This window comes from Danio aesculapii, chromosome 17 (assembly GCF_903798145.1).
Source record: "Danio aesculapii chromosome 17, fDanAes4.1, whole genome shotgun sequence".
Taxonomy (NCBI): domain Eukaryota; kingdom Metazoa; phylum Chordata; class Actinopteri; order Cypriniformes; family Danionidae; genus Danio; species Danio aesculapii.
Window position 1 is genome coordinate 31,246,774 of NC_079451.1, and position 18,462 is coordinate 31,265,235.

An 18,462-nucleotide genomic window follows, 5' to 3' on the forward strand; every position below is an offset into this window, starting at 1 on the left:
TTTCCTGTACCGCTTGCGCTCTGCTTACTGTTTTGTCGGAGGAGTATTAAATCATTTACAACTTTCAATGGCGTCAAAAGGAAAGAAGAAAGAAGTGAGAACGAATTCAAGTCTGTCCAACCAAGGTAAGGGTGACGGTGTCAGATTCTTGAACACTCCGCGTGTACCCTAACTTGTTTTTTTACATGTAGATCACTTGAGTCCAGGAATTGTTGCTACTATTTACACATAGATAGCAACTAAAGTTATATTATTAGGCCTTTTTTAAAGTTGTTCTCAAACACCTTTCCAGGTATCGACTTGAAGCTTTTCGCAGAAAGAAAAAAAGTCATAATAATAATTTACGTAGGCTATAACTAGTAAGTAAATTAGCTGACATATTTAGCAACACGTTCTGGAGTGGAACAAATATTTTATTATTAGATTCTCTGCCCATGTAGTTAATCTCGTCAGCATGTAGAGAAAATACTCCATAAAGCCTTTTGATTCTGTAAACACTTGCATTGAGAGACTTGTTTGGGCATGCACAAACATTTCTGCTGAACATCCTGGCATTTCTTTTGTTTTTCTGTGTAAAGATGTACATGCAGTTGTAACCTTTTTGAAGTACATGTTTATTATATTACCCATTTTACTACAAAACTTTTTGACAGAGCGAGCACATTCTTATTGAATAGCTTAATAAAACAATTTCATTTTACTATTAGTTCTTTGGTCATTACTGGACATTTTTGTCCATGTCATAGCTGGTAAAATTCGAACTACTTAGTTTGTCAATAAAACACAATAGAAGTTATGTGGGAAATGGTTATTGATAACATATTTACTACATTGTAGTGTATTTCTAATGCAATCTAATAGGGTGTGTATCAGACTAAGTTTTAGTTTTCCCCAACTACTTCCAATTGTTCATATATTTTGATCCGGATTCATATGACTTTAGTTCTGTGTAGACCCTTAAACAATAATGTTCTGGCTTTATCCAAAATCACACACTGTCTTGAGTCGGTGCTTGTTCTGAAACATTCATTCATTTTCCTTCCGCTTAGTACCCTATTTATCAGGGGTCACCACAGCAGAATGAACTGCCAACTTATCCAGCATATGTTTTACACAGCGGATGTCCTTCCAGCCGCAACCCAACACTGGGAAACACCTATACACTCTTGCGTTTACACGCATGCACATACACTACAGCCAATTTAGCTTGTTCAATTCACCTATAGCCCGGGGAGAACATGCACACTTTACACAGAAATGCCAACTGGCCAACCTGAAACTCGAAGCAGTGACCTTCTTGCTGTGAGGTGACAGTGATAACCACTGAACCACCGTGTTGCCTGTTCTGAAACAAATGATTTTCTATATAGTATGACTATAGTAGTGTTGTGTATGTTACTTAAAAAAACTCTTAAATTTATCCAAATAAATTTTATAATTACTTTGTCTGAAAAGTAAAATAAATATTCAGTAAGTATTCAATAATTTTTCATGAAAAATAAAAATGTACTACTAATTACAACTACTTTATTATAATAATAATAATAATAAAAATAATAATAATACAAACTTTTAACTCTTTAAATTTGAGTCAAACCAGGACCATTTAGTTTTATTTGAATAAAAAAAAAAAAAAATGTTTTCAATTAATGACACAAATTAATGTTTTTTTACTCATATTATTGTTTCTTAAGCACATGAAATTGCCGGACAAATCTCACCTTTAGTTAAATTGCTAAATATTTGCAAAAATATCTATAAATATCTATGTATGTATATGTGTATATATATATATATATATATATATATATATATATATATAAACGTGTTGTACATTATGTACACTGAGTGAAGCTTGCTGCAGCTTATGGACTATGGACTAAAAAATAATACATTTACAATTCACATTTACAAAATTTAATTCGTAAATTCTAAACACTATTTGTAAATACACAAATCCAATTCGTAAATTCAAAACACAATTCGTGAATACACAAGTCCAATTCGTACATCCAAAATGCAATTCATAAATGCGTAAATCCAATTTGTAAATTTAAAACGCAATTCATAAATGTTCAAATCGAATTTGTAAATTCAAATCACAATTTGTGAATACACAAATCCAATTTATACATCCAAAACATAATTTATAAATGCACAAATCCAATTTGTAAATTCAAAACAATTCATAAATGTGAAAATCCAATTTATTTGGGGAAATATTTATCATTTTTACTTGTGAATTCACAAATTGTTTTGAATTTCTTTAATTGAATTTGTGTATTTTTGAATTGTGTTTTGAATATGTGAATTGGGCTGTGCATGAATGAGATTTATTATTGCAAACATATTATTTTTGAGACTGATCTGGCTGTATATTGGACAGTCTTTACAGCACTCAGAACTCCATATTCTGTTCCATCAACACATGATTTATTTGCTTGCGCAGTTTATAGCTATCTGCACTTGCTTCTGTTTTTTCTTTGTGATTCTTGATTTATTTTAACAAAAGTGTCTGGAACTTAAAATGTAATGGAAATAAAGCATTTGTATTATTTTTGTAAACTGTAGGCTATTTATTTACAGTCATAATTATAAAATTAATAGTACTAGTAACAGTATCATTAGTAATACCAAAATGGATAAATTAACATTTAATCTAAATAACCCAATGCATTGGGTTAAATTATATATGCTTCACAACAGGAAGGTCACTGGTTCGAGCCCCGGCTGGGTCAGTTGGCATTTCTGTGTGGAGTTTGCATGTTCTTCCTCTGTTAGTGTAGGTTTCCTCCAGGTGCTCCGGTTTCCTCCACAGTCCAAAGACATGCGCTATAGGTGAATTGAATAAGCTAGTGTATGTGTGTGAATGCAAGAGTGTATGGGTGTTTCCCATTGTTGAGTTGCGACTGGAAGGGCGTCCGCTGCGTAAAACATATGCTGGAGAAGTTGGCAGTTCATTCCGCTGTGGTGACCCCTGATTAAAAAAAGGGACTGAGCCGAAAAGAAATTGAATGCATTTAGTTAAAATAACCCATAGTTGGGAATGTGCTATAATAACATATAGTTGGGTTATATGTTGGGGTATTTTTAACCCAATTATTTGAACTAAGTAATTATACCTAACATGGAGAATAAATGTGTGAAGGATGAATAAAATGTAGAGATACTACAATCGTTGAATGTTCAAAAATGGTGTTGTTTCAGTCACATGATCCACCAGCATCAGTTATATCACTTTACAGGCATTCATAAATCCTCTCTTGGCTTCATGGGACAGTAATGTGTCCATTGAATGTGCAGTTCAGAATCCTTTTACCCTCCTCTGATTTGTATATTTCCTTAATAGCATGCTGCTATCCACATATAATGTAAAAGTATGTAATTTTTGATGCAGTCTTCATCTATAAAAGCTCTTATAAAGTGATTGTTTAGACTGTACATGTAAAACTTGATCTAAAAAAATCACAACAGCCTGAACATTCGTTTCAACTCATTTTGAACCCGCAAATGTTACATTTGGGATTAAACAGATGAGAGTAAATGCTCTTGACAGCTTTAGAATTTCCCTCTGGAATTAGGTTAGTAAACAACCATGAAAGATATCTTCAGGGGAGATTTGCACAGTATCGTTTTGCTCAAAGCGCCCTAAATAGAGGCAGAAAACATTAGGATTATTTGCATTATTCTGCAGTAGTATAAACTTGGCTAAACAAAACTGAAGTGTCTTTCTGATGTAGTCTTTTCCATAGCAGTCTGTCTGACTGTGACATTAATAACCCAGACACAGCGTGGTTTGTAAACCCTTTACAGATCTAAAATTAGATGCATATTCAGTAAGGCTGATGCTGATTCACACTACAGATGGAAATTGAACTGCTTTTTTATTTTAAACCAGCAAATTCATTTCTCATACTGGAAGAGAGTTTCTTCTATTTTGTATTTTTTTGCAGCTTTGAAAATACTATAAATTAGCAGTAGTTTCCTTCAGTACTCTTTTATGAATAAGATTTGGTTTGATTTCCTACATTTATTTTCTTAACTGACTTTATCCCGAGGAAGCTTTGAGAAATGTTTAACTGGCGTCCTTGTATTTCCGCAGTTCTTCTTCAGTATGAAAGCCTTCAAAAGGAACATGAGAAAATTAAAAAAGAGGTAAGATGCTCTTCTTTCTTTTGCCTCATATTTTTTGTGAGTAATTTAGCAGTTTCTATGTGTACAGCAAAAGTTTTATTGTATTGACAGAACATTTTTTAAAAACATCTAATTTATTTCAGTGATGGAATTTGAATTACCTTTCAAAAATGTGTTGTCAGTAATTGAATCTCTTGGAACACATTAACATTGTTTAAAAGTGACACTTCAGTATTAAAATTGATCATCTTTAAAAAGATTTCACTATCAAATAAAAACTGTTAATCCAAAAAAAAAAGTGCTGCTCTTGTAGTAGTAGGAGATATGTCAGAAAGTTAGACTGATTTCCGAAAGATCATGTGACAGTGAAGACTGCAATAATTATGACTGAGAATTCAGCTATTACTGGCAGGAATAAATGACATTTTAAAATATATTACAATAGAAAAAAATACAATAGAATTTACTGTAATTTTTTACCTTTTTTGTTTTTACTATATTTTTGATTAATTAAATACAGTCTTAGTAAATATAAAAGACTTTTGATGGTAGTGTACTTTCATAAAAGGAATTAAATGCTGACAGAATTTAAATAATTTTTGGTTTCATCAAATAAATGCAGATTTAATAAAAAAAAACGTGTGTGTGTGTGTATATATATATATATATATATATATATATATATATATATATATATATATATATATTACCCGAATGATGTTTAACAGAGCAAGGAAATTTGACAGTATGTCTGGTAATGTTTTTTCTACTGGAGAAAGTCTTATTTGTTTTATTTCAGCTAGAATAAAAGCAGTTTTGAATTTTTTTAAAAACATTTAAGGTCAAAGTTATTAGCCCCTTTAAGCTATATATTTTTTCAATAGTCTACAGAACAAACCATCGTTATACAATAACTTGCCTAATTACCCTAAACTGCCTAGGTAACCTAATTAACCTAGTTAAGCCTTTAAATGTCACTTTAAGCTGTATAGAAGTGTCTTGAAAAAATATCTAGTAAAATAAAATTTACTGTCATCATGGCAAAGATAAAATTATTAGTTATTAGAAATGAGTTATTAAAACTGTATAAGAAATAATAGATATTGAAATAAACCAGCTAAATAACAAAAAAGTTACTTGCACCTGTTTTTGTACCATAATTTACATAACCCAGACAATATAAGATTTTAAACTACTAAATACCAATACATGTCATTTTCTTAATCTTTTTACATCTAAAGTTGCCAGAGCAGAAATTAAGCTCCTAAATGTGATTCAAAAATGTAAATAAGCAGAAAACACCCATACACCCCAAACTAGGTGTATACATTGTACATTTGTTCTAATAAGTGTGTAAATGATACATTTGACTGATAACAGGTTTCTTTATTTTGTTTCAGTGTAAAAAATTGCAAGAGGAGAGAGATGAGGCCTTACGGAAGCTGAACGAATTTGAATCGGGTAAGTTTTTAATGGCTTTGGTTCATATCATTAAACTCTCAAATTAACCTAATGTCCGTCTTTCTGGCTAATCAATCAAACAACAGTGACTACGTTTACATGGACATCAGGAATCAAATTATTTGCCTAAATCTAAATAAGACAGTAATATGATTTAGGCATTTCCATGAGTTGCTTTTTAAATGTTTTTTTCATGGTCCCACTTTATGTGTTATAGCACATAATTCGATTAACGTCATTGCTTCACCACGCTATCCACATTTCCTCCGGAGTTTCATGTAATATTATGATGTTTCATTCTTAATTTGTCGACGTTAACTGCAGTTCAGCACTTTCAATTTCATTCAGGAACACTTCATTCATGTCCCTCGTGACAAACGAGATATTGGATGCGAGGAACTGCTGGAAGAGTGTTGCTTTAATGGAATTTAATAGCACACGCCGTATGGGAAAAAGCTCTGCATTTCATGATGCAGGTGTCTGTGGTTCTTCACTAGCTCAGTAGGTGTAGAGAATAGTGTCAAACAGCTGTGTGTGTAGACTATCCTGTTGCAAAATGCGGCGAAAATCCTACACAACGGTAATAGTTTGATTACGGTGTTTACAAGTCTGTACTACACTTGAATAATGCGATTAAAATCGTCATACTCCACATGTCTTAATTCGATTTCTGTTTAGTTCGATTATAAACTTATCTGGATTAAATTAATCAAAAATCGCTGTTTACATGTTAGACTTAATGTCTTAATCACATTAAAATCGCATTATTGGTGTCCATGTAAACATGAAACAAAAAACTCATTTTCATTGAGTGTATTATACACATTTTTTTTAAAAAAAACCTTTGATTTCTGTGGGAAGTGCTGGCTTTGTGCTTTGCACTTTTGGACTTTGATCCCAGAATCTTGCAAGAGCTGTGACACAGTTCCTTATGGACACACCTAGTTATTCCATAATCTTCATCTGTGGGATTTCCAGCAAGACATCTTTCATGTTATTCACCCTGCTCTTATTTGGGCAACTGAAGTAACCACACTAAAATTCATTCTTTGACCAAAACTGTGCACTCGAGTTTTATTCACTGTGCTCAAATGGCTTTCTAATGCTAGGTAGGATGTTTTGATGAATACATTAGGCACAAAATTCACATCCGAGACATTTCTTTGCAGACACGAGTGGAGCTATCTAGCGATTTCCCTCTTATAGTTTGAGTTTGATATCAATCGCACACACCTGAGCGAGGTGGAAAGCGACAGGTTTCAGTCTCAAATGGATTTTTTGCACGGTCCCTCCCTCACCAAATCACCGCACTTCACCTCTCTCACATGTCTATACAAATGTCACCTTCTTTCTGTCCACCGTGGAATTCGAAGACACGTACTAAAAGGCGAAATTTTTTAAAAAGCACAACAAATGGTCTACGCCATCAGGAAGGAGGCAAGAAAGAAAATCCATTACATTCTCATTTTAATGCACAAAATAGGTCATTATTTGATAGAGGAGAGCGTGTGTTTTTGTGAATAATCTTGGCCTTTGCTCATGTTTCCTCCACCATAAACACGTATTGTGTATGACTTCCACTTAAATAGTGGCTGCAGCTTCTAGCAGAGCAGCTGCATATTAGGAGCTATTACGTGATTTCATAGCTCTCGGAAAATTGCTTCTATTCAGCGCAAAGCGACCGAGGGGGAGGCAGGCTGTGCTGTGGGGTGGTGATGGTGGAGGGGGGGAGCGAGCGGGCGAACAGGCGAGCGCGGAAAAAGCCCCCAACACACAATCATGTCTTTTCAATTGGAGATGGCAAGGTTGATGACAACATGACCATTGTGTTCTAATGATAAGACCACAAAGGCATCTGCCCCCTCATCAAGCTCGGCGCTGGAGAAACAGCATCAGAGGCTCTAATTCACTTCTCCAACACGCAAGCCCGATAGCATTATACTCGGCGTTCTCGCGCGCGTAATCACTGTCTGTCTCTGAGAAGACGCGTGCGCGAGGAACGGCGCTAAAAGAAAGAGATTTGAAGATGGAGCGTTGATGGCGAGGCCAAAACTTACAATTAAAGCTGCCAAGCCTGACGTGTGAAGTCTACCCCCTCGTCCCCTCACACTTAGCCCAGTTTATGTGTAGCAGCTATTACAATTAACCTGTCACTTAGTGCTAGTACTACCCGCGCGCGCGAGAGATGAAAGATGGGGTGGAGGGGGACCAACTGGCAGCTAAGTAGTGTTTAATGAGTGACAGCGAAAGGCTTACAGCGGGAACTTGGGATATCGCAGACACGGGCGTTCATCAAGTTTTAATTAGGTGTCATTGGGAGGCAGCCGCTGGCCGTGATGGTGCTAATTCCTGTTTTTGCCTCTCAACCACAATGTGTAATTAGTTAAGAGGCTGTGAGCTGGTCCATGGCCAGTCTCTGGTGATTACGGACACAAATAAGGTAAGAGCTCCAGGCGTTAAGAGCGGCGTCTGCCTCTTCCATCTTCTGCCTCTTTGGAACTTGTTAGATTGCGGCTGCTTGTTGGAGAGGACTGACTGTGTTCTGAATGTGAATGTCGGCTTGTTTTAGGACTTGCAGGAGAGACTGGTTTTGAGGGTTTAGAAATTAAATCAAATAATTGTGTTTGCTGTTGCTGGATATAACTCTCACATTTACTGTTGGCTAGACAGCTCTGTTTTGATCTCAGTCTCCTTTCCATATAGGATCAGTATGAAGAGCAGCATTGGGCTGATTTGCTCTATATAATAGATGACAGCTGTGTGAAGGCCATGGCAGAGAGGTCAATAGAAAAGGCCAATAGAAAAGAGAGTCTCTAAGAAGATAAATGTTGGCAATAAATCTGTTTTTTGTAAGTATTTGCCGTCTCATTTGATCAATTTAATGAATCATTTTCTAATAATTATATAATTTTTAATATCTTACTGACTTCAAACTTTTGACTTGTAGTGTGTGTGTATATTTTCAGTGGCCTCAGGTGGTATTGGCCCACTCTAGTGATTTTTCATCTGTATGAATGAAGAATAAGCCCGTAGGTAATAAGAAAGAAGCAATAAAATCTTGCAGAATGACTGCAGACCTTTCAGTTGTGCACATCCATTCAATGTCAAATGGTAAAATATAAGAGCTGTCAGTCTGGGGTGTGTTATCCAAAAGCACATATGGCCACCTTAAGTCGCAAGTTCTGTCTTCAATCATTTGCCTTTTTTGGAAGTTGACTTGAGTGACTGTTGTCTTGTTTTTGGGACTTGTATAAGAGACTGATCTTGAGTGTTTGGAAATGAAATCAAATATGGGCGTTTGTATTTTCTGTTGCTAGATATAACTCTCCCATTCAGTCTTGGCTAGACAGCTCTGTGTTGATCTCAGTCTCCTGTCCATATAGGATCAGTAGGAAGGGCAGCGTTGGGTTGATTTGCACTATATAATAGACTACAGCTATGTGAAGGCCACCGCAGGGAGGTTATTCACTAGAAAAGAGTCTCTAAGAAGAGACATAACGGTGATAAATCTGACAAAAACAGTTTTTGTAAAAACAAAAAAAGGAATTTGCTGTTGCATTTGATGAATTTAATGAATCATTGCTTAATGATATATTTTTTTAAATATCCTACTGACTTCAAACTTTTGATTTGTATGTGTTTATATTCAGTGGCCTCAGGTGGTATTGGCCCACTCTGGTGATTTTTCATCTGTATAAATAAAGAAAAATCCAGTAGGTAATAAGAAAGAAGCAATAAAATCTTGCTGAATGACTGCTGACCTTTCAGTTGTGCACATCCATTCAATGCCAAATGGTAAAATATAAGAGCTGTCAGTCTGGGGTGTGTTATCCAAAAGCACATAAGTCCTATCTTCAATCATTTGCCTTTTTTGGTAAGTGGGTGACTGTTGTCTTGTTTTGGGACTTGCAGAAGAGATCTTAAATGGACAGGGCCTGTGGGTATTTGGAGGTTGTTGTATTTGCTGATGAAAGCAACTAGATTGACTTGAACAATGAGCTTTGGCTAGACATCTCTGTGTTGATCTCAGTCTCCTATCCATATAGGATCAGTATGAAGGGCAGCATTGGGCTGATTTGCTCTATATAATAGATGACAGCTATGTGAAGGCCATGGCAGAGAGGTTATTCATTAGAAAGAGTCTTTAAGAATATGATATAAGTATTAATGGAAATGGACAGGTTTTTTCAGCAGCTATGCAAGTCAGTTTTTAATGATTTTGAAAGAAGTTTCTAATCAAGGCTGATTTGATGGACAATACAGTAATATCAGCAATACTGTGGAGAAAAGAATCTTCAATTTAAAATAGCTCTTTTGTGATTTATTCATGTGATTGCTAACGTACATTTCCAGCATCCATTCAGTCTGTACTGTTACAGGATCCTTTGTCAATTATTCTAATATGCTGATTTGTGCAAATGAAAACAGTCAATGAATATTGCTGCCAAAACCACCATTCTTCTTTTTAGGATTGTTTGATGAATAGAAATTGTAGAAGTCAACGAAGCCTTGCTGAAATAGCATTTTTAAATATTTTAGTGACATTCGTCTTGTATGGTTTTAGTATTTCAGTGGACTCTAGTGACCACCAGTGTTGTGCTTGTTACTGAAAAATAGTCACCAGTTACAGTTACTAGTTACTTCATTCAAAATGTATTTAATTCAATTACTTTATTGATTACTTAGACCAAAAAGTATTGCATTACTATTAAAACAATTTTTGAGTTACTTTTCCAAAGGACAGTTTTAATGCTCTCATTAATGCCCTTATAATGTCACTTCAGTGCTGCATGGAAAATACACCGTTGATCAGCTTCACAGTTTTATTTAATTAGCATTCTCACAACTAAAACACAAGACAGATTTAAACAAAAAGTCATTTTTAAACACTAATATATTTAAATCAGAGCAGCAGCACAAAAATAAAAACAAACATATCACAAGATGATAAACCAGCTGAAAAATATATTCAGAAACAAAAAAGCAGAAACTAAAGTTGCTTCAGCATCTTAAATGTTGTTGTATTTAACCCTTAAACATGTTCCTTCAAGCTTGAGTATTAAAACTAGCAATACAACTAGCATACAAAAAAAAACCTTTATGAAATAAACAAACAAAAGTAATCTGAATTCATTTTCTTTTCAACTTTGTCCCTTTATTAATCAGGGATCGCCACAGCGGAATGAACCACCAACTTATCCAGCATATGTTTTACGCAACTGATACCCTTACAGCTGCAACCCATCCCTGGGAAACATCCACACACACTCACTCACTCACTCACTCACACTCATACACTACGGACAATTTAGCCTACTCAATTCACCTGTGCCACATATCTTTAGACTGTGGGGGAAACCAGAGCACCCGGAGGAAACCCACGCGAACGCAGGGAGAACATGCAAACTCCCCACAGAAACGCCAACTGACCCAGCCGAGGCTCGAACCAGCGACCTTCTTGCTGTGAGGCGACAGCACTACCTACTGCGCCACTGCATCGCCCTCTGAATTATCATTCAGAATCAATTTGATGAAACTCAGCACCAAAAAAACTGCTATTAAAGGCGACCATAAATTTGATGCGTTTTAAACAAAACAAAAAACAAAACAGATGCTCAAAAAGGAAATCGATGAGCAAACTATTTTTCAAACTAACCACAAATTAAATGTGGTACATCAACAACTTAAGGAAAGTAAGCTGTGTATATTCAAAGTGCAAAATCTGCTGTTGTATAACAGCTATTAAATATGTAAAGCAATAAAAAATAAATCACAGGATTTTTTTCTGAGCAATACAACACTACATTTTAAATAACATTTGTTCTGAAATATACAGAAATGTGTCTACTAAACTAATACATTTTGTTATACAGATAACAAATGTGTGCTTATTTGTTTGAAACAATAAACATAGTAGTATTAGTAATAGTAGTTAATAATAGTAACATTAATAGTCTCTCGGTCTACCTCGCACGCATTCGGTCTCTCTTGCACACACTTGGTCTCTCTTGCGTGCACATAATCTCTCTCACGGACACACTTGGTGTACCTCACTCGCATTCTGTCTTTCTGCTTTCGCTTAACTTTTGTCCAGTCTGGCGCCTCGAACACAACGCGTCTTCTTCACGGTGGTTGGCTGGCCACCAATCCCACAATGCGTTGTCACTGTAAAGAGGATGATGTAGGCTAGAGTGTTGCCAAAATTAATTAATTTACCAAGTAACAGACAAATGCATCGTATTGTAACAATAACAGTTAATATTAGGGGTGCCAAAATTAATTGTTTCTTCGGTGCACCGCAATGCAGATGTGGACAATTCAATATGGGTTCAGTAATAATCATAACCGGTTATTGTGTACTGACGTCATTTATCTCATATGCGCTATGTCGCCGCAGCGTACTACAGCGAGGGAGTCAAGCATGAGTATTTACAATGCTCCAACTACTTAAAAAATGCAGAAACTGTGCACAATTTCACTGCGTTGTGTGTTTGCTGGATCAGTCTTTCACTGACACTTACAACAGAAGCCCCTATTTCACTGCGATTGAGAGAATGAAAGTACTCCATTTCTCTCTCTCTCTCTCTCTCTCTCTCTCTCTCTCACTGTGGCCAATTTGACCTGCTGGCGTGACTTTTCCTCTCCTTTCGGCTGTTTTACAGCAAAACTTTTGGATATAGACACGAGCGCGTGCCTGCAGAGTTTTCTCTACAGTGTCTTTCATGGATCAGATGTGATCGCCGCTGCCGCTTATTAGTATCACTCATCTGTGAAGAGCGCAAGAGCCAATCCCAGCCCTTTTTGTTGAGCGTGTGACCAATCAAACGGGTGTAACACGTTATTGCCCAACACTGGTGACCACCCATGGCTGGTCCAGCCAATCTCATTAGACAAAACTTTTCCTGTGGAAAATATAAAAAAATTCCTACATAGGAGTCATGGAGACTAAGAGATAAGTAATAGACTTTTGCAGGATGAGCAATAATTTCTTCAGATGTACACTTCCCTTTGATGATGAATGGAAAAGCTGCTGTGTTTCCCAGAAGCTTCGTTAGTCAACTGTGGTGTTATCACATCATTATCTGTTCTTACCATACTAGGTCAATCGACAATTGTGTGGCAGTTCGCAAAACATTGTACGATAGTAGTTGGTCATATGGAAATGCAGATCGGAGTATTCAATCAAAACTATGTGCAATCCCCAATTGATATTTTAATCATCCCTGTCCACTATTCCCAGCCACCATAGCTGAGATGAACCTCATCTTGGTTGAACTTCCCATTTAGATCTTAGACGTCCTAAGGCATTGGTGTCAACCTGTAAAATTAAAGCTTCAAATTGCTTATTTTTTATGTGAGGCATCACAAAGACTATAGACTATACAAGACGTGTGACTTTGTTTTCAACTGGGAAAAATATAAAGGTCAATATTGCCGCTGTTATGAAAGAACAAGTTAAGGCCTTCAGGTAAAGAAGCCCTCGGTCCAGACATGTGTTCTTTAGACAATTTCTGCCACTTAATTGTTATGAACCGTATGGGGTTGGCAAATACACTGGAATCTCAGTGAATACTTGCCTCACAGGCATAAGAAATATATCTATCTACATTAAGCTTGAAATCTCTACTTGTAAATGAATCAGCTACACTAATCTCAAGATACAGTCAGTCCTATCTGACCTCATGAATTAACTTCTCAGCTATTCATACTGAAATCTCCTGACAGCAACTACTTGAACACCCACAATTTATAAACACAAGGTTGCTGTTGTCATTAGGGCAGAAGATTTGGGATCATTAATAATTTGGAAATTTTGTCAGAAGAGAAGGTTTATTGAATGCGTCACTATTCAGAGGATGATATTGTGTAACATGTAAGTTATTCATTCTTAATGTTGTTACATAGTTTGACTGGCAGGATGATGTCTGATTGTGTCCTCCAGAAACAACCACAAGTGAAGTATTACAAACTAATCTTTAGAGGAGCATGTGATTGATCGCGGCTGGTTTTTCATCCATATTCAGCAATAATCCAATCAGATTGATCCAAACCAAAAATAAATAGACTGATTTCACACTGCTGCCTTATCTTCGTTTTGGAAGAATCCCCCCTTCCACACCATATCCTCCTTTTCCTCCTTTTACCAGGGGGAGCTCTCAAGACTAGGCATGGGCCGGTATAAGATTCTGACGGTATGATGAACTTGGATAAAAATATCACGGTTTCACAGTATCACGGTATTGTGATTACTGCTCTAAAATATATTCTTTTTAAATGTCCAGGTGAAAAACTACTTTTTTCCATTTGAAAACAATATATTTTATTTTGAGAAACATTTATAATATTTTGGAGCAGTAAACATGTCAGGCTAAATTATTCAAATGAATCATTGAATGAATTCTGCTGTCTTCATTTGTTTCAAAAACACAGATTTCTTTACAATTTAAAATGGCATCTTTGGATATTTTTCTGTTGGAGATGCTGTTGTCCTAAAAAACAACAAAAAAATGTAAAATAAAAAAATCTTACACATACCTTAGGAATGGTATTACAGAAAATGTTGGCGGTTTTAAAACTTTGACTTTTCCAAACCACGGTATACCTTGAAAGCGGTTATCGTCCCATCCCTACTTAAGACCTACCTGATCTCTGACCCTCTTACATGCTAATTGATCAGCCGGGAGCCCTGGGCTCAATTATCTCTGAGCTTAGGGTTCTCTCCTGGGACTGCATGCCAAACCGTCTAATATAATCAAGCAATAGCAGTGTGAACTCTTGAAATGAGGTTGGCGTTGTGATCTCGTTCCCTTCGAGTGTGCATAACACATTAGTTTGGGCTACCTGGAAAAACGACTTTTTTGTCATGAGTGTAATGTTTAGAAACAACGATTAAGAAACAGTTGCTGTTAAATTTCACTAATGCTTCCAAATATGAAATTGAATTGTAATCTAAGCAAACAGTTTTGAAGAATTTGATGTTTCCCGTTCAAAGAAATAGGAGCTTACACTTGCAAGGCAATTCAAAGATGGCTGCCGATAACTGGGAAATTACTTGCCTTAAAGGGACATTGGGTATCATTTCAGAACAGGGGTAACTGAATGTGTCATGGATTGATCATGTCAAACTCCACATGAGTAGTGTCTTTGTTTGGTGTTTCTTGATTGTTGTTCAATATGACATATTGACAACTTGTACAGTCTGACACAGGGATGTAGAATTAGCATGGATGGAGGTGACATGTTCCCACCAATAATCACAGACTATTGAAATGTCCCCACCAATAATTTAATTCACTTTTAAACAAAAAAACATGCTGTCAACATTAACCTTGACATGCAGAAAGGGTTAAATAATGTTCTCTTCTTGAGTCTTACCACCCTCAAACACATATGAAGATTGTGATTGGCTGAGCCTTTCCCTGCTGTCATGTGAGAGGCTGTAGCTGTTCAGATGCAAGCAGCACTAAAACTCTTGTCAGTTATTAAACATTCTTTTAACAACCCACCTTCTCTTAGATGAATTGGGATTCATAGGTCTCCACCAATGTCAAGAACAAACCTTTGCCCTTGGTCTGACAAGCTACAATCATAAAGGATTATTTTTAAAAATCACCTATAACTTTAGTATATTACCTCAAGATCTATGCATTATGTTGTGTTATGTTTGGATTCTACTATAATTTGACTAATGTTTGGTGAAGCTACGAACCAAAAGCTACATTATTGTCTGCTATTGGCATGTGCTTAGGATTGTTTGGCCTTAACTTGAAACAAATATGTATTCAGCCAGCTGATGTATGACACAATGGACTGTTATCTAAACAGATCACATTTTTATTTTTATTTAAGGCATACCATATACATATTTGACTTCAATTCTTTATATGTTCTTCAACAAAAACAATGATATTATTTTTAGCTGTCAAAAGGCATGGCAAGTTTATTTATATAGCACATTTCATACACAGTGGCAATTCAAAGTGTTTTACATAAACAGGAATAAAAGAACCAAGTATAAGAGAAATAAAAACAAATAATAGAAATGGTAAAAATAGAAATAAAATAAAAAAATAAAAGCTGATAAAATGTGTTATAAAAGAATTAAAAAGAAGAGAAAAACATAGTAGTTCGATCTGTCGGACGTAGCACTGTGCTCATTCAGTAAAGGCACAGCTAAACAGATGTGTTTTCAGTCTTGATTTGAACGTGCCTAAAGTTGGAGCACATCTGATCATTTCTGGAAGCTGATTCCAGCAGCGAGGGGCGTAGTAGCTGAAAGACGATTCACCCTGCTTTGACTGAACTCTTGGGATTTCTAATCTATTTGATCCTAAAGATCTGAGTGATCTATTAGGTTTGTATTCAGTGAGCATATCTATAATGTATTGAGGTCCTAGGCCATTTAGTGATTTATAGACCAGTAATAATACTTTAAAATCTATTCTGAATGTAACTGGGAGCCAGTGTAAAGACCTGAGGACAGGTGTGATGTGCTCTGATTTCCTGGTTCTGGTCAGAATTCTGGCAGCAGCGTTCTGAATGAGCTGCAACTGTCTGACTGTCTTTTTGGGAAGGCCAGTGAGGAGGCCATTACAGTAATCCACCCTGCTGCTGATAAAAGCATGAACAAGTTTCTCTAAGTCTTCACTGGAAACAAAGCATCTAATTCTTGCAATGTTTTTGAGATGATAGTATGCTGATTTACTAACTGCTTTGATATGACTATTAAAACTCAGATCTGACTCCAGAGTCACACCAAGATTTTTGACCTTATTTTTTGTTGTTTGACCCTTAGAGCCAAGGTACGCATTCACCTTGAGAACCTCATCTCTGTTCCCAAACGCAATCACTTCAGTTTTCTCTTTGTTTAACTGAAAAAAGTTTTGGCACATCCAATTGTTAATTTCATCAATGCATTGGCAGAGGGTGTCAATGGGGCTGTAGTCATTAGGCAGTAAGGCTAGGTAGATCTGAGTGTCATCAGCATAGTTGTGGTAGGAGATTTTGTTTTTTTCTCATTATTTGGCTCAGAGGGAGCATATAAAGGTTGAACAGGAGTGGTGCCAGAATCGAGCCCTGTGGGACTCCACATGTCATGGGTGTCCACCTCGACCTATGGTCACCTATTCTTAACTAAAAGTTATACTTAACTAAAACTTAGATGTTAATTAGTGTTTTTTCACTTAGCGTATAGTAATGCTATAAAATTTACTTTAATATTAAGCACTCACTTTTAAAATATACAAATAAAAAGATTTCCATTGTGTTTAATTGAATGGCAAAAAATGTAAAACCTGATGATAAACCTGCAATCTTTACTCCTGTGCTACTATTTTTATTTTATTTTTTGTTTTATTTTTATTTTTGGAATTGCTTGTTAGTGAGACTTTTATCATACAGTCAAACTTAAGTATATTGAGTGACAGAGGGGTACATTCATCCTATTTTCACATATGTAAATTATTATTAGCTCATAACAAAGGAATGTATAATAGTTAAATGGGATGTACTATACAAATATGCTTGTGTTTGTGCAGTTCACATTCGTGTGTGCATTGAGTTAACCTTGTGTCCACCAAATAAACAGTAGCCTCAGGTGTTTTATGTTAAAATACTCTGTGAACTCATTTGAAAGGAGTCTACAGAGAATCCTAGCTGATAAAGGGCTGTTGTGTGCTGTTTCAGTGCTCTGGACAGAGTAATTGTATGATGTTGTGACCTTGTCATGATGTTGTACTGAGCTGACAGTGTGTTCATGGCAGAAAATTAGTTGTGTGCTTGCCTGTAGTGATGACTGTGGTGTGTTTACATCAAAATATTTGACATTTTTCTTGTCTTTAGTGTCACACAGGGTTATCGAGGAGGTGAACAGCATTCAGGAGAATTTAGAGATTGAGAAGACATGCAGGGAGAGCGTGGAGGCTTTGGCCTCGAAGGTGAGGTTCGCTTTGTGTTTGTTTCCTTTGATTCTCTTCTGTTTTATTTCATTCTGATGTGTCATCTGTTTCTGATGTCATCTGATTCAGTTCTGTACTGGTTTGAGATTCATTCTGTTCTACATCATTTAAAGCTTTGATCAAATCATTTGATGTACATGATGTTTTGTTTTTAATTCATTCTGCTATTGTGAGTCTTTTCATTGTATTGTATTGTCATCTGATTAATTTGATTCTGTGTTGTTCTGGTTCAGCTGATTTTTAGGCAAGGCAAGGCAAGTTGATTTATATAGTACATTTCATACACAATGGTAATTCAAAGTGCTTTACATAAACAAGAATAAAAGAAACAAGAAAATAATGATTAAAAACAGATTAAAATGTGTTAAAACAGGTTATAAAAGAATGAAAAAGAAAAGAAAGACATAATAGTGTGATCTGTTAGACATAGCACAATGCATATTCAGTAAAGGCACAGCTAAACTGATGTGTTTTAAGTCTTGATTTGATTGTGTCAAGTGTTGGAGCACATCTGATCATTTCTGGAAGCTGATTTCAGCACAGCAATGGGGGGTGTAGTAGCTGAAGGCATATTCACCCTGCTTCGACTGAACTCTTGGAATTTCTAATTTACTTGATCCTAATGATCTGAGTGATCTGTTTTATTCATTCTGCATATCTGTAATGTATTGAGGTGCTAGGCCATTTAGTGATTCATAGACAAGTAATAAAAAATTTAAATCTATTCTAAATGTAACTGGGATCCAGTGTAAAGACTTGAAGACAGGTGTGATGTGCTCTAATTTTCTGGTTCTGGTCAGAATCCTTGCAGCAGCGTTCAGAATGAGCTGCAACTGTCTGACTGTCTTTTTGGGAAGACTAGTGAGAAGTCCATTACAGTAATCCACCCTGCTGGTGATAAAAGCATGAA

At 35.9% G+C, this 18,462-nt stretch overlaps 1 protein-coding gene across 1 annotated transcript in view; it reads left to right on the top strand.

Moving 5' to 3' along the window:
- Nucleotides 1-18,462, top strand: part of shtn1 (shootin 1) — a 65,163-nt gene continuing 46,701 nt past the window's right edge. Inside the window, 4 exon segments of the mRNA XM_056477240.1 lie at nucleotides 1-125; nucleotides 4,103-4,155; nucleotides 5,535-5,595; nucleotides 17,437-17,531. Coding sequence (XP_056333215.1) covers nucleotides 68-125; nucleotides 4,103-4,155; nucleotides 5,535-5,595; nucleotides 17,437-17,531 — 267 coding nt within the window. The 5' untranslated portion in view covers nucleotides 1-67.